The sequence below is a fragment of the Brachypodium distachyon genome, chromosome 3 (genome assembly GCF_000005505.3).
Source record: "Brachypodium distachyon strain Bd21 chromosome 3, Brachypodium_distachyon_v3.0, whole genome shotgun sequence".
Classification (NCBI taxonomy): Eukaryota; Viridiplantae; Streptophyta; class Magnoliopsida; order Poales; family Poaceae; genus Brachypodium; species Brachypodium distachyon.
Window position 1 is genome coordinate 27,632,223 of NC_016133.3, and position 16,850 is coordinate 27,649,072.

The 16,850-nt window shown below is 48.9% G+C and overlaps 1 protein-coding gene across 1 annotated transcript; it reads left to right on the top strand.

Moving 5' to 3' along the window:
- Positions 1-9,242: 9,242 nt before the first annotated feature.
- LOC100841545 (BTB/POZ and MATH domain-containing protein 1) lies at positions 9,243-12,313 on the top strand. The gene has a single exon (XM_014900502.2). It carries the CDS (start codon positions 11,243-11,245, stop codon positions 12,311-12,313), a length of 1,071 nt encoding a protein of 356 aa, XP_014755988.1. The 5' UTR covers positions 9,243-11,242.
- The last annotated feature ends 4,537 nt before the right edge of the window (positions 12,314-16,850 follow it).

Consider the following 16,850-nt stretch of genomic DNA (forward strand, 5'->3'; position numbering starts at 1 on the left):
CTTCCATGTACATTTTATTCGATCATCCCCTGCATTTACATTTTATTTATTCATTCCTTGCATGTAAATTTTATTTATTCATCTCTTGCGTGTTCATTTTATTTATGCAGTTTGAAGTGGACTGGCCTTTTACCTTTCGCATGACTTGTTGAGGCAACTTGTGCGGAAATGGTAGAGGGTGCAACTCTACACGGCTACAAATTGACCACTCGCTGCTGAGCTGCTTAGTGGACAGATGGAGGCCCGAGACACACACATTTCACTTTCGCTGGGGAGAGATGGCTCCTACTCTCCAGGATGTGTCGATGCTGCTGGGACTACCATTGGTGGGTGATCCCATAGGACTGTTGCAGGCACCAGCTGATTGGCAGGAGGGTATGGCACTACGCTTTCAAGGTATGTGTTAATTTGTGTCCTGTGTTTTAATTTGTACTCTATGTGGAACTATGTGTTAATTTGTGCCCTACGTTTTCAAGGTATTTTTGTCGGAGCTGGGCCACTCACCTCGGAGGCTCATGGACCTAAGCTAGATTGGTTGCTCAATTACCAGGTTAGATCGATGTGTTTTAAGGTAATATATCTAAGAGCATACCTCATATACTTGCATGGGTTTACTAACACTTGGTTTTTGTTGCATGCAGATTCAGAAGTTTGGGTATCTAGAGACCCAAATGACTGAGCCTCAGATCACTCGGAGCCTTGAGGCATATATAATGTGGCTTCTCGGGAAGGTGATGTTCACCGAGAACCACGTCACCACCATTAGCGCACGCTACATCCCTATTGCAGTGGAGATCGCGAATGCAACTTGTGGTGACGACATCACACAAAGGAGTTGGGGTTCGGCCGTCTTAGCGGCTACGTATCGAGGTATGTGCAACGCTTGCCAGCTTGCCTCGCCCAAGTCACTGCTTGGATGTCCTTTATTGTTGCAGCTCTGGTCGTGGGAGAGGTTTTCTATCGGCCGACCAGACGTTACGGGTGATCACCATAACCCTGAGCAGGAGTTGTTTGACTTAGAACACATCGACCTGCCTACTTTCGCGACAATTTGGACACGTAGCAAGGTATGTCGAATGTGAAATTCATACATTAGTTTACATAAACCATGAATGAAGCTAACTTCTTTTTTTTACAGAGACGCTTTGCACACGATCAGGTCAGGAATTGCTACCCATCATTCAACGAGCAGTTCGACGTGTTGCACTCTGAGGCGGTTGTCTAGGAGCCGTACACATAGGACGCCATCGATGATAGATACCCTGGCGGGATGTCCACGGTCTGCACGAGAGATTACGCTTACTGGATGACAAAATCAAAGATCATTTTCGACGTCTGCGTGGAGGAGATGGCCCAGCAGAGGGTCATGAGGCAGTTTGGGGCATGCCAGTTGGTCGTTCCTCCACCGACGAAGGATCCACTTCCACAGATCGTCCACAGGTATGTGCAGTTCTGCAATTTATGATTGTCGTCCAGAATTATCCATAATTTAATTGTTCAACTTTCTATTGCGATCTCAGGTTTACCAGGAAGGGAAGTACCAGGACCCAGACTCAGTGGCTGCAGAGGGTTCAGTCGTACGTCACAGAGTGGGAGACTGCGACGACACGGGTTTGGCCATTGGAGGCCTTTGATCTCGATCTATTCATCGGATATTTGCAGAGGTACATGACAGCGACCCGATTGAGCATCATTCAGCACTCTCACCCCCAGGAGATAGCCGAGCCGAGTTTGCAAGATATGTACCCTAGCTAGTCTACTTCAGGCTCTTGACAGCACGCGGTAAGTATCTTCTCTTAACATAATGCATGTGTTTGTTATGTACTTTGCCATATATATGTAATACTCTTCGTGCCAATTGCAGGCTCAGTTGACACAGGATTTACAGGCCGAGTTCGCTGCGTATGGACGTTCGCTTTCGACCGGTCCACTTCTACTACCACGGGAGCCGCACCAGTCTTGGCTTAGACGAATGGAGGAGAAGCTACGCTCTGTATACACGGCTATCACGTGCACCCGCACTTCGGACGTCGTTCACCACCAGGCGTCCGTACGGCCACCTCGTCACTCCACGCACCAGCAACGGCCACGTCAGCAGGAAGCACCGCACCCCCGACACCACCCGCGTCCACGTCTACCAGAGCAGTCGACGCCCAGGCCACCACCTCCTGAGCAGGCTAGAGGTTCGTCGTGGCACCAGCCGCAGTCTTCTTTCGACTATTGGCACCAGCAACAACCCTCTTTTGAGGCTGGAGGTTCGGCGTGGCAGCAGCAGCCCCCTTCTTTTTAGGCTAGAGGTTCGGCGTGGTAGCACCAGCAGAGTCCCAGGATGAACTTCGAGTTTCGTCCACAGACCCAGCCACAAGGTATGTATATTTCTATCTGTTGTGTTCATTACCATGACTGCTACACAATTCTAATGCTAAGTACTTTCCCACATGCATGAGCCTATGGGCATCAGTCGTCGTTGTCTGAACCCTCGTGGGGTAGTGAGCAGGATCACGCTCAAGGAGAGGACTATTCTGTCCAACACAGCTGGATGTTCAGTACTCCGCCACCAGACCCCACACAGGAGGATACACAGTATCATGAGGATGGATCCGTGATTCCTCCGCGCAATGTTGTGCCACCTCATAGGTATGGCTGGACCACGCCACAGGCACCCCCGGAACACCGTCCCAGACGCCGTGCCTGATATTTGCATGTAGGTCCTATGTATGAGACATATTTCTACCTATATATGAGACATATTTCTATCTATGTATGAGACATATTTCTACCCATGTATGAGAGAGACATGTTACTATTTTTCGCATTCTTATTCAAGTTACATTTGCATAGACTGAAGTTAAAACCGACAACTTAAAATAAGATAACCTAACTCTAGCCCTACGAAGATGAAGTGCTCTTGCCCTTAGACGATGATGTGCTCTTCCCCTTCGACGGTGCAGTACTCTTCCCCTTGGACGATGAAGAACTCTTACCCGTTTTGCTTGGCATGAAGATATCTTCATCGGATTCCTCCTCTTCAACCCATAACAATGGATGTTTTCTAGCCCATTGTAGGTATGTAACATCCCAATTTTCAAAACTCTTCATATGCATTGCATATCATAAGCATCATGTCACATTTGCATTTGATCACTTTCAAAACCCTAAAATTTGCCCAGAAAACCCTTCTGCAGAAACGCCTTTATTTCTTTTTGGTCATTGATCTTGCTTTTGAGTATTTGCATTTTAACCCATGAGGGTATTGTGATAAAAATGGATTTAATTCATATATAGAGCTATCCCATAAATTGGCTTTTGAAATTATTTTGAAAAATAATTTGTTTTGATAGCCTAAGGGCCCTAAAAACCATTTTATAGACAACTGTATTTTTAAATGTTTTATTTTGAGGAAATTCTTGTTCCAAAAGTTAGATCATATGAAAATATGATTTTACAAATTTTGTTGCATTTTATTTGAAGTGATTTGGAGCTTCGAATCAATTTTGAGGTTCAAAAACAAAAAATAGATAAAAGAAAAGGAAAAACCGGTCAGACCGGACCGAACCGGACCGGCTCAGCCCCGCCCGAGCCGCCCGCTCTCACTGACCTGTGGGACCCGCGCGTCATCTTCAACCTCCGTCTGAGAATTCTGGCCACACACGTCCGCGAAACTGCCCAAGACTCCACCTCCGTTTTCTTCGCGCACGAACCACCAAATCCGAAACCCCGCGCGTCATATCGAAAGCTCTCGAACTCCTCTACCACTTCCCCCAAACCCCACGATCAATTTAGTTTCGGTTTGAGATTAATTTCTGGCCGGAGTTACTCTCTGCCACCGCCGTTCATCACGTTTGGTCGCCGCTCCGGTGAGCTTCTCCCATCCCCGGCCACCTTCCCGTTCTCCCCTCTCCCTAGCACATCCGGTGACGCGCTCGCTTTTGAGTTTGGCCGCCGCCGCCCGAGCCCACGCTCCGTCCGTCCGGCCGCCCGCGCGACCCGCCGCCCGCGTGCTCCCGCGCCGCCTCTGCCCGCGCCGCTCCGGCCGCTCCGCCCCCGCCCCGCGCGCCGCCCGCCGTGCCCGCGCTCCGCCCCGCGCCTGTGCGCCGCCGCGCGACCCGCTGCCCCGCGCCGCCCGCAGCCGCCCCGCGCGACCCGCCACCCGCCGCCGCCGCCGTCCGGCGAGCTAACCCCGCCGGCTGGAACCCTAGATCCCGGCCTATCCCACGCTGCCACGTGGCAAAACTTTTGTTTTATTTTAATTCAGCCGAATTGGATAATGCAATTTTGCAGAAAAGCCCCTACAACTTCAAGACCTTATATCCTTTAAACCTTTTGTCCAAAAATTGTGTTCCGCACCTTTATGGAATCGTCACAATGTGTAGAATATTTTGGCAATGTTTAATTTCAGTTTTGAATAACTTAGACAGTAGCTATTTACAGAATGGTGGTTTATGGTTTAAGTTTCAAATGAATTGTTTCGAAATAGTTTTGAGCATATTATCTTGCTGTAAAATTATTTAAACTTGTTCTCTGTCCATTAGGACCAGAAAAGAAATTGTTTTGTGAATAAAAATGGCTTACAAGTTTAAATCTTACTCTATGTTGCAAAAGCCGCACAATTTTTTGTTTTAAACCCTATCCATGTATCATGCATATTAATTACCACTTGATGTTGTATAATCTGTCCAAATCATTTGAAAAACTTTTCAAAACAGAAACAAAACTTGTATTTTAGAAGTAACCTTTGTGTGCATCATCATGGCATATGCATCATGGATGGCTTTTGTATTGAGTGTTGTGTTTATTGTGTGTATGTTTCTTTTATTTTAGATTGTGTGGAGTGTAATTCGTTGTTGTTGCGAAGAGTGCGAGAACTATCACAACCTTGGACAAGGCAAGTTCACTTTGATTATATCCCATTATTAGTGTTGTTTTAAAATACTTATGCATTAGTGTTGTCAGTAGAGATGCATTGATAGGACTATTACTCGTACCTCTATGCAAGCTATAAATCCCAGGTAGTATAGTTTACCCTTGCCACCAAATTGCCATCGTTTGTAGTTGAATGCTACGCTATGGTAGTATCGTGGGGGAAATAACTACATTATGATATTGTTATGCCTTTGGCTATATGAAATGTTTTTGTTAGATGTAAGGCAAAACAACTAATTCAATGAACCATCCTGGGTGGGCTGCTTTGAGGATTTTGAGGATTAGCGGCGTCAGGTCCATTTCTATGGGTCCCTCTGAGTCGAGTTCCTGTGGATTCAGCAATGGATCGTCCATGGATGTCTCTCCCGTGGATTCGGGGAGCGCCTACGTTGCAAATGTGGAATGCCACCTGGGGTAACAGAGACTGGACTAGTTTCCTGTTTAGTAACTTCCAGTACAACCACATGGTAATATGGGCTCTGCCAGGATGGATGTAAGACATAGGATCCTGGATCCGAGGGATTGTGCAGATGTAGCCGTGTAGGTGGGAACGTAGGTCCCTCAGGTGGTCTGAGTGATTATGGTCTGAAAATTCCTGTAATCGATGCCGTTGCTACTCTACCCTGAGGACAGCAAGGGATTAACATGTCGATTTCTTGTCTACCTTTAAATCACCTGCTAACCACAATAGCTCTCGAGACATACCTGACCAAAATCTACGATCATCTGGGAAGCCGAACGACATCTTCCCAGACGAAATGGTGAGACTACACTTCAATACCATGGACGGTCTTTTATAGTTACAGAAGATACAAATAGACGGGAAACGCTGGCGGGAAAACGAGGCGGGAAACGGTGGCCGGAAAAGGAGGCGGGAAACGGTGGCGGGAGAATGAGTTTGAGAGCCTATAAATACCTTATCTCCGGAAGTCATCCAAGCATCCTTCCCACTACTGTTTTTTCCAACATTCTAGTGTCCCCCAATGAGTTTGCCTTGCTCGGACCAGGGCGAGAGGCCGAGGAGGATGAAAGATGCAATGTTGCCTCAGGGGGTGGAACATCTCAGATGTTGGTGCGGCAATCTATGCAAGGTGAAGGAGGTGACAGATTTTCATGTGCGCGAACTATGAGTATGAACCACCTGTCCTGGTTTTGCCGTACGACAAGCCTCCGGTAAGCACATTTTAAGTGTTCTAAAACATGTTTTCTGTGTCATATCAGATTTGTAACGGTAGGGTTTTTGTAGTCTCCTCCACCCCTATGCATGTGGTATCGTTGGATTGACATGGAGATGCCGGATTGGGCGGTGGAAGAAATCAAAACAAGGTCCCGAAATGCATGACAACGTTTCCATGCGGAGGAGCGTGCGGAAAAAGCTGCAGCCCAGGAGAAAGAGGAGCAAGAGAGAGAAATGAAAGAGCATAGGAAGGAACAACGTCGTTGGATTGATGAAGCACTAAGGAAAAACAGGAAGAAAACGCTTGAGATGCAAGAGGAGGAACGAAGGCGCAAGGATGCTCGTGAGGCAGAAAGGGAGAGGCAAAGAGAAAGGGCCGTCGTGGCAAAGACTGCAGAAGAACGTGGCGATACGAGCGGAAAATGGCCTAAGTGGACTCAGTAGTGCTTGTGTTTCAAATGTATTTGCTATCTTTAATTATGTCCAATTGCGGTATTACCAATGTATGTTAATTTAGTTGTGCTTTGGTTCCGTAACCAGCACATTATCGATGTATGTTAATTTATCCAAATTTATCCAAATGTCAAGTCTTTCAGTTCAAACAAACCGCAAAGAATCGACACAAAAATTGTCCAGCAAATTATCGATGTATGTTACTCTTTATCCAAGTTGTCAAGTCTTTTAGTTCAAAAAACCGCAAGGATTCGACACAAAAAATGGGCCTCGGCCGTGTATGCGTTGATCATGCAACGAACTAGCGGCGAAGCCTAATTACTTCCAATCGGATTCGGCGTGTTACTTTTATCCAAGTTGTCGAGTACTTTAGTTCAAAAGACCGCAAGGATCCAAAACAAAAAATGAAATTACTTCTAATCGGCCTGGCCCAAACCGACTGAATCCAGTCGGCCTGGGCCAAACCGACTGGGCCTCATGGGGGCCCCGCGGGCTGAGCAGGCGGCCTGGGCGAGGCCGACTGGGCCTAATCGGCGTGGGCCAGGCCGACTGGGCCCATTCGGCCTCGCCTAGGCCGAGGCCGTATTATTTTTGATATTTTTGAAAAACGCGTATTATTTTTGAAAATGATTAAAAAAATCGTATTACTTAAATTTTTTTAGCGATATCCATTGACCTGAGAGTTTATAAGTTGTCTTGCTGTTTGTTACTTCTTCCTTGATTAGCGCCGGATGCTATGTTAATTTTGAGATGCGGATGATGCACATGCACCTGATGATCTAAGACTGCTAAGAGATGTAGCAACACGTGAGGAATTGAGAATTCCTGGTGCTTTCCAGTATGTCTACAGGAAAGTGGTTTTGTCTGCTATTGTTATAAAGTGTTACTATTATTTCCAGGCAAAATAATATATACTATTATTGGACTTCTTTTCTTTTCGTATCCACTATATTAATATTTCAGTGATATATACCTCCATATTTCTGGGTCTTGCTTTGGCAGTTTGCATGGGATAAAGAAATTTGCTCAGCACTTGTAAGATTTTCAGGGAATATATGCTTGATTAGAGAATGTTTCATAATTTGACTGTGCCGACACTGGGCTATAGCAAAAGAATTCCTGGGCAAACAAGCAGTCAACAACTAATGCACGCAGAGAGATATCCTTTAGTCTGGTCCCCTTATATAAATTATTTGAAACTTATGGCATTCACTAAGAGTGTTTCTGGACAGGTCAACAAGGCAGTCTGGTAGTTCTTGCATTGTTTATTTATTTCTGAATCACCTTAGCAAATAGTAACTCATTCAGTTTGCTCTACTTCCTTCCAAAAAAAAAGTTTGCTCTACTGTTGCAAAATTAATATATCTCTTGCCACTCTATTCTAATGGATGCAGCGAAGCACTTCGAAAGGTTTCTTGTGCTCTTCTTTGCCTAATACTAATATGGCACCCATTTTATTCCTTCTAACGTGCGAAGATTGTTCTATGTTATACTCTCTCCGATACATAATTCTTGTTGAAATATTACATGTATCTAGACGTTTTTTAGGAATAGGTACATCCATTTTTGGACAAATTTGAGACAAGAATTATGAAACGGAGAGAATAAGTAATTAAAGAGTGCTTGTGGTATGACATACCTATCCGTTTTTTATAAGCTCCTCAGTAAGGGAACTTCATCAACGTAAACTGCCATTTGCTTTTGATTAGCTTTCTCTGAAGTTTCTTCTCAAATCGTGCCTAAGGAAACAATTATTGTTTTATCGCTAAACCCCAGTTCTGAATATGTAAAGGTTGTAGCTATCTAAAATGAATGAACTAAAAGATGCAGGGCTGGGCTCAGTGCAGGTTTTCCTTTTTAGTAGATGCAAATCATTTTAACATGAGTGTTATATAGCTAAAGAACTTCACGACATTGCTTAGAACTGTAGACTGATACGCCTGCAAAACGGATGTTTGTACTCTGGTACGATTGTTTTATTGAACTGATAAGGAACATAACATCAGGTTGTAGGCACGTTATCTATTCAAGCACTTGGAAATTGCTTGAATGCTAATATGTAATTGTACCAATACATTCTAAAACACTGGAACTATTAACCTTTTCCATCTGAAGGTTGGCCTCATCTCGAGTATTGTATCTGTCTCTTTATGCCCCCAGACGTTGTTATGAATTCATCTGTTCTTCTGTTGAACTCTTGAGTATTTGTTTGCAGGGCTCAGTGTGTTATATCTTTCCCATTACTTCCCTCATGTCCATATGTCTATGCGCGCTGGTAGACATTCAATGAATCTGTAGCCAGAATTAGTGGCACAAATGTTGTAATATTCTCCTTTTGACTTGCTCTTACAGTTAAGCAATCTAGATGAGTTAGTTTTCTTGCATCATCTAGATGTGTTAGTTTTGTAGTTCCTATTGAATAAACTATAAACCATTGTAGTATTGTAGTATATATGATTAGCATTAAGACCTGTCTACATGTGTCCATGCAGAGAAACAAAGGCAAAAGGAGGAATTCAGAAAACAGAATGAGACGGCGAGGAAGAAAGCGTTCAAGCTCAAGTTTATTTATTTTTGGAGAACAAAGTTGGAAGTACATGCAGTTTGTTTCTTTTGACTTCCTTACAGACGGTGTATTGTTAACAAATATTTGTTCTGAATTTTTAAAGTTGAAGTTCATGCATTTTGTTTTGACTTTTTCCATATATTTTGTTTTGAATTTCTTTCAGACGTCGTACTCTCAATACATTTTGTTGGAAGGATATGAATCCATGTATGAAAAATGTGGATTCATATGGTTGTTTTGTATTATCAGTTTGAAGATCCGAAACATGTAAACATGCGGTCTTGTGCTGGCGGCTCGGTGCTCCCGCGCGAGATGCAGGAGGTCGCGGGGAGACGGTTCGTCACGGGCGGCGCCTTCGCCGGCCGCAAGGAAGACGGGCGCGGGGCGCGCAGGGCCTCCAGGTGGTTGCTCAGAGGGGGAGAGACGGCTCGGCGAAGAGGACGAGCGCTGGCTAGAGCAGCCGAGCGAGCTGGCGGGAGCCAATGGAGAAACGCGGCGGCGCAGGAGGAAGAACGGGAGGGAGCAGAGGGAAAAAGGGTGCAGGGAACAGAGCTCATCGGATAAGAATCATAAGACCGAGGACCGCCCGGGTCCACGATTCATTGGTGTTTTATTTTTATTTTAGCTCAGCATACAATTAAGAAAAAAACAGGTTTAAGAAGGTGGCGAGAAATTTTTCAGTGAACGTGAGTCAGCCGATGGCTTTTGGGCTTCTGCCTCTTGCTGTAGTACTTCATCAGGTACCACTAGATGCATTTGGTGGTCGTTCCAATAATTCAATTGGATCGTCGCTGCGTTTGGTGGTGGCCTTTCTGCGAGGTAGATGGAGGGATCTCCTCTGGCGGGTTGCTTCAATGGCGGCAGAGGGAGAAGCCAAGTCTCTGCTTCGTTGTATGCCGAGCTACCTCGCAGCAGCGGGATCTCCGACATCGCCGGTCCTTGGTGCCGGTGCGGTGGAGTAATCCCCGGTGACATGCTTGATGTCAACGCGAGGGTCCCACGCGTTATGCATGGAAGGCAACCTGCAGCAACTTCCTCGTCTGCCCATCGACCGGGCACCAGGGGGATCTCGCCGCGCAGCGGGTAGCAGGCGCCCGTCACCTGCTCGATGGATTGCCTACCTGGACAGTCCTCTCCTGGAGCATGCTCATGACCGCTGGCGTAGCCCTGGGCATCTCCCGGCCGATGCGGAAGCCTACAAATCTACAATCTGCCATTTGGTGTTGCTGCTATTGCTTGCCGATTTTGCAGCTGCAAGGGTGCTTCGTTGATGTCGTCTCTGTACTTGCTTGCGGTGGACTCGACCTTGGCGCATGCTGGTACTCTCAGTCAAGCTTCTTCTCAAAACCAGCTACTTCGGATATATTGGAGGTACTGATCATGCTGTGTGCTCTATTCAAGATGACTCTAAAGATGAGATTAGGGATAGACCCTTTGATAAGCATTGCAGTGCCGCAGCTACGTTAACCTTTTGAGCTTTGGAGCAAAATACAGTGGACGATGCAACATCTTTTAATAACAGAATGATGCAATGGTTGTCCAGCTTGCAATAGAAAGATTAGTAGTGAAAGCTGAGAGAGTTTGTAGGGTGTTGGTGCTAGCATTGTCGGCCCAATTATTAGTTAACCTATTTCCACATCTGGATCATTTAGGCGAAATATTGATAGTGAGATATGCCAGATTTCTCTGAAATATACTAATTCCGGTACTTGATAGAGCGAAGTGTCGTTCTAATTCTATTAGTCGTAGTATCTGCTAGGCCCTTGAAGTCTGAAGGAACTGAATTATTTGATTGACACGCAAAAGGGTTTCTGTGAGAAGGGCGTTGAAAAAGGGTTTGTGCATGCAACGCAATAAAAAACTAAACTCCCCAGACCAGGCAATGTATTGTGAATCGCTGTTTTGCTCCCGCGCAGCGAAGCGCGTGTACGAAGCTAGTTGTCTCTAACCTTTCCCAGAACGGAAAACTTGCTCGGCTTTCGTCTCCTTTCCGGCTTTCCCCAGCTTGTCTCGCCAATCTCCTCCTCAATCCCCAGTTCCCCACTCCAGTCTGCAGCTCTTCGCCAGAAACCTACAAGACCAGCAGCGATCACGCCGCACCGGAGCACCCCGCCAGGCTCGCCATGTCGGCCGTTGCCTCCGCCTCCGCCATTGTCGCTGACACGGCGAGCGGGTTCCACCACCTGAAGATCGCCGGCTACTCAAGCCTCAAGGGCCTACCCAACGGACACCGCCTCAGCTCCTGCCCTTTCACGGTCGGAGGCCATCACTGGAGGATCGACTACTACCCCAACGGCGACCGCCAGGAGAGCGCGGGTTATGTGTTCGTCTTCCTCGTCCTTGACGAGAATATGATCGACGGAGTGAAAGCGCAATTTGAGTTTGGTTTCTGGCCGAAGAAGCGAGGCCTCTTCTTCCGCAAGAGGACCAAGTCAGGGCTGAGGCTGCGGTACTTGTTTAGCCAGAGTACTCCATCTTGGGGGTATGGAGAGTTCATGAAATGGGAAGCCTTGGACAGATCCGAGCATCTCAAGGACGATTCATTCACAATCAGGTGCGACATCGTGGTGCTCAACAAGGTCTGCATTCAGGGGCGTGCCAAGAAAGCCGCTCCGAAGTTCGTCTCCGTGCCCCCGTCCGACCTGAACAAGCACCTCGGCAGTCTCCTCGTCTCAGAAAAGGGCGCCGATGTCCTGTTCGAGGTTGGCGGTGAGACATTCGCCGCACACCGGTGCATGCTCGCAGCCCGATCGCTAGTCTTCAGTGCGGAGCTCTTTGGCTCAATGAAGGAGGGCGACATCAATGACTTGGTCCGCATAGATGACATGGAGGCGCAGGTGTTCAAGGCTTTGCTCTGTTTCGTGTACACTGGCTCCTTGCCAGAGATGAAGGAAGAAGATGATGAAGAAGCCATGTACCATCACCTGCTTGTTACAGCGGACAAGTATAACATGGAGAGGTTGAAGTTGATTTGCGAAGAAAAGTTGTGCAAGTACATCGATGTGGGCACGGTGGTGAACATCTTGGCACTGGCTGAACCGCACCACTGCCATGGGCTCAAGAGTGCATGGTTCGATTTTCTCAGCTCTCCAACAAATTTGAGGACAGCCATGGCCAGTGACGGCTTCGAGCATCTCGCGATAACCTGCCCCTCTGTTGTCAAGGATTTGATTGCCATGTGTTCGGCAACTTAGACTCTTCTTTGATGCTCATTGTGCTAGCAACGGCAATTCACTGTTTGTCGTCAGGTAGTTCTTGTTTCAGCAATGGTATCCCTGGTTTCTAGACTTCCGACACCAGTTTGTTCTCTTAGTCGTAAGGAGTTGCAATTCGTGTCTCTTTTGTTGCTTCGTTGCATGTGCGACCTTACCGATAAATTTGGAACGACATTGTTATCAGTTTGATTTGATGATTAAATCTCTATTGGTCCTGCATTATCTAGTTATTGCCCTCTTGCTTGCTTTAAAAGCTTTGAGGAGCAAGGCATTACTATTTCCTCAGGATATATCATTCATGTTGTTCATGGCATATATCTATTACATCTCTGCATGTTAATCCAAGAAAATTTGTTGTCATGCAGTTTGACATCCCCATTAGGACCTGTTCTTCTTTTTTCAGTTCCCTGCATCAAAACCAAAATTTATCCGTTACAACTGAACAAAATGGAGATATCTTAATTCTTGAGAGGATCTGCAGGAGAATGTGGTGACCAAATAATAGGATCTGGGGAATCATGAAAGTCGGATGGCTATGCTGGACAGAGATGGCTTCGATCATCAAAGCAGGAGCTGCCCTTCTGTTATTAAGAAGCTGATTACCATGCTGGCACGTTAGTTCAGTGGTGCTCATTGTGCTGGTAGTTAATCGTTTCTAATCTTTGTGGCAGGTGGTTCTCCTTTTTTTACCAATTATCCTTAGCTCTCTCGTTTTTAGACACATGTATCAGTTTGAGTTTGATTCCCTCAAAGGAGTTCATGAATTCTATACTTTATGGTTAGGTAGCTATCTTATTATATGAAAGCATCTATCCTATGAAGATGGAGTAGCCTCATTTTAACTCTGTTTATTAGTTAGTTTGTTGCATCTCTGCTTAGGAACTACCATATCATGGAGTTGATTGACATCCACCTGTATGCCTGTTTACTACTCCCTCCGTCCCATATTAAGTAGGGATGCAAACGGGATCCGCGAAAGTCCCGCTTCAAGTCCATTTTTCAAATCTTCTATTTACTACTCCCTCCGTCCCATATTAACTATGTTTATTAGTTAGTTTGTTGCATCTCTGATTAGGAACTACCATATTAAGTAGGGATGCAAACGAGACCGCCATGCGGTGGAAGCCCTCAATACGGATGGTACCAAGGAGCTCCATTGGCGATTGCGGCGAGCGCTAATGGAGGTAGTCTTGGATTGGAGGGATCGTAAGCCGGGGCTCCTTGGTTTTCCGGCGTGGATCCTCCTGAGGCCACATTGTTTCCTCTTGTAGGTTTCGAGGGCAAGGTGACCACCGGTCGCGGGGGAGGTGGCGCGAAGCCCATCGAACGAGGCATACCAAGTTCCTTGTCCCTTGCGGGGGCGGTAACCACAGGTAGCTCGTCGATCCTTGCCTCCACGTCGGTGAGGGTTGACGGACCGCCCACGACGGTTCCGAGTGCTTCGGCTCCTTCGGGGACGGCCGGGAGCGGGGGTGCGGCCACGACCTCCGTCGTGGTGCCCATGCTTGCGGCGGCGTCCGGATTGGTGAGAATTTCTCCTTTCTCGGGAGCCCCCGAGGCGCTTGCTTTCTTCGTTTGTAACCGTGTAAATTTCGCGGCAAGTTGGACACCCGACGAAGTAGGCTTCGTCGGTGCCATTAAATCTTCAATTGCGGCGCGGCGCCACTGTTGTTGTTCTAGAAAACAACAGGAGTACGGGGCGCCAATGCACGATGGCACAAATGCGAGAATAACGTGTAAGGGGTGTACGCCGGCCTTATAGCGAAGGTCGCCATACACTTGGGACCAGTTGACACGTCGATATTTTTTGAATAGGTTCGGTCGACCCTGCGGGTACGACTTAGTCCTATGTTAGGAGAGGCTTCGAGGGGGTCGTTAGCCAAGCGCTTGGGCCGAACTCGTCTTCCCAAGTCGCTTATAGCGAGAGATCTCTAGGGGCCGCCTCGGACCTGGGCCGAACTCGTCTTCCCAATTAGCGAGGTTAGGATACCCTCGAGACTCTAACCCGATCTCTCTACTTCGAGTCGAGCTCATACTAGACGGCCCGGAACCTCGAAACTAGGTTTCTCAAGTCGCGTCCCCAAGGTCGAGTCGAGACTAGGCTCGACCCAAGCACTCGAGAGCGGGCTCCTTGAGATGCTCTAGCCCTCTCCCCTTTGATCTTATTCCAATGGAGAGTTAATGATACATGCCCCCATGGGGGGTATTTATAGCCTAGGGGTCCATGACAAAAGACCATGGCTACCCTTGAGGGAGAGGGAAAGTGAGGGTAAGGTGGTAAATTTGCTCCTAGAGCTTTCTTGGTCCTTACTCTAGCTCCTTTGACCATGGCTTGGAGGGTTTGACCCTTTGACTCCTTTGACCGGCGCCTAGTTGGCATGGCTATGCCTTGTTGGCGATTTGACTGGTCTCCGGGATTCGTTGACTTGGTTGTCGCCACGTAGGATCGCGGCCCGGCCCATGTAAGGATTTTATTATATTACAACAGTAGCCCCCTTGAGCCGGAGGTGTTGGGAATGCATTCGGGTCAACTCCAATGATGATGGCGTGCCGAAGTTCCTTGACGCGTTGAGTGTCCTTCTCCTCGGAGCTAGCCACCGGCTAGGTAACCTTCCTCGAGGAGGAAGATAAACCTAGGTGGGCCTGGTCGCACAAAAATGGTGCCTTTGTGAATTTTGACGCATCCCAAGGGCTCCTAGGGATTTTTCCTGCGGGAAAGTTTGGCCTTGGAGTCTCCGGTGCGGCGAACCACCGGCTAGGCTGGCTTTTCGGTGAGAAACCAAGCCTAGGTGGGTTCCTTTGCGTGGTTTTGCTGGTCGTAGGGTCTATCTTTGAAGAAACAGACGCTTCTGGAGTCTTCCTTGCAAAATTTCGAGGCCGGGGGCTCCTTTTCGCAAGATAATTAGGCTGCAGGGAGGTTCTTGAGACTTTCCAAGGGCCCTCGTGCGAATGTTAGACCGCCAGGGGGCGGCTTGCAATTTTCCACATCTTGAGGGGTGTTTCTGGAAAGAATTCTTCACCTCCTCGTGTTCAGGCGCGTTTCCGGGGCCGTACTCGGCCTCTAGGGCTTCCAGGCGCGCAGGCCGCGTGCGGCTGGGCCTGGGAGGCTCTTTCTTTCTTCCTTTTTTTTACTGGCGTGGAGTGGGCCGAGGCCCACCTGGCCTGGCCGAGCCCGCGTACCGGTCTGGGGCCTTAAGTGGCCGATCGAACGGCCGTTGGCGCTTGCACACCCTAGATCGGACGGTCGGCGAGTCGTCTTCTTCCTTCGTACGAACCAGAAAGGTTGGGGTCCGTCCTTCCTCTTTCGTAGGGAGGCAGGGCGGCCAGAGATGACGCCGACGACCGCGGGGACAAGGCCAGGACGGCGCGGTCCAGCCCGGGGCGGCCCAACGGCCACCCGCAGCCCCCTCCTTTGCTTTTTACCTTTTTCCCTTTCGTTTTTGTCTTGACATTGGAAAGAAACTGTCCCCGGCCGGCGACGTGTCGACCCATGGATGGCTAGGCCTGGATGTCGAGGAAGGCCGTTGGCCTATAAAATGGAGCAGTGGGGGGCTTGGGAAGGCATGCCCACTCTCGTTTCCTCCCCTTCCGATGCCGAAGACAAGCTTGGCGGCATCCGAAGGACGGGGCGAGACCGATGGCAATTAGGAGCTCCGTTGGGGTGTGTAGCTAGTCCCCTGTGCTCACCCACCATTCGTGCCTGCTTGAGGATTGTCGAGTCGTCGTGGGGCTTGAGTTTTCGGAGGCTTGCCAGCTTTGAGAGGTGCTCGCGGTGCTTGCAATTTGAGCCGAGACGAGGAGGCGCGTGGCCTCTCCTTTGCCCCTGCCGAGGTGAGCTTTGCCCGGCGGATCCTTTTCGGCATGCTCGCTTGAGCGGGGGTGCTTCCGGTGGTGTTGAACAGGGCGGCGCTGGCCATTGTCATTTCGTCGAGCACCTTGTTGGCGCGGTTGGCGCGGCGCAGGGGCGCACCCGTTGTGGCCAGGGAACACGCAGGGCACGTCGTGGGGGCGCACGGGGGGTTGTGGCACGTGTGGGCGACGCGGCGCGCGCGGCGGCGCGAATGGTGGCGCGGGTGAGGCCTCTGCCCCGGTCGGGCAATGCGGGCAGACGCGTCCGTGCGGACCGGAGGAGGCTGGGGTGCGTCGTGGGCACGCGCTGCGCAGCGTACTGTGTCAGGGCGAGCCGCAGGGGTGCCGAAGGGAGGAGCCGGTCCTGCTTTGGCGCCGGCTGCGGTGGGGTGGAGCCATGGCACGTTGCGAAGGGTGCCGGGCGTTCGGTCAAACACCCTGCGCACGTTGCTTCATGCGTTCCCTCTCCTTTCTTCTCTCTTTTTTTTGTGTGTTGCGAGCTGGGCCCCTGTTCTTCGGCTGGGCGGGCCGAAAGGAGGCCATGGGCCTTGGGGAGCGCCTGAGCCGCCCAGGGAGGCTGGGCTCCCGCTTCCTTGCCGCGATGCGGGCCAGCGGCTGGGTGCCAGTCTTGGGCCGGCCCTTCTTGTTTACGCCACTGGGCCGATGC

Coding starts and splice junctions, on each gene's coding strand:
- LOC100841545 (XM_014900502.2), top strand. CDS start 11,243: ATGTCGGCCGTTGCCTCCGCCTCCGCCATTGTCGCTGACACGGCGAGC.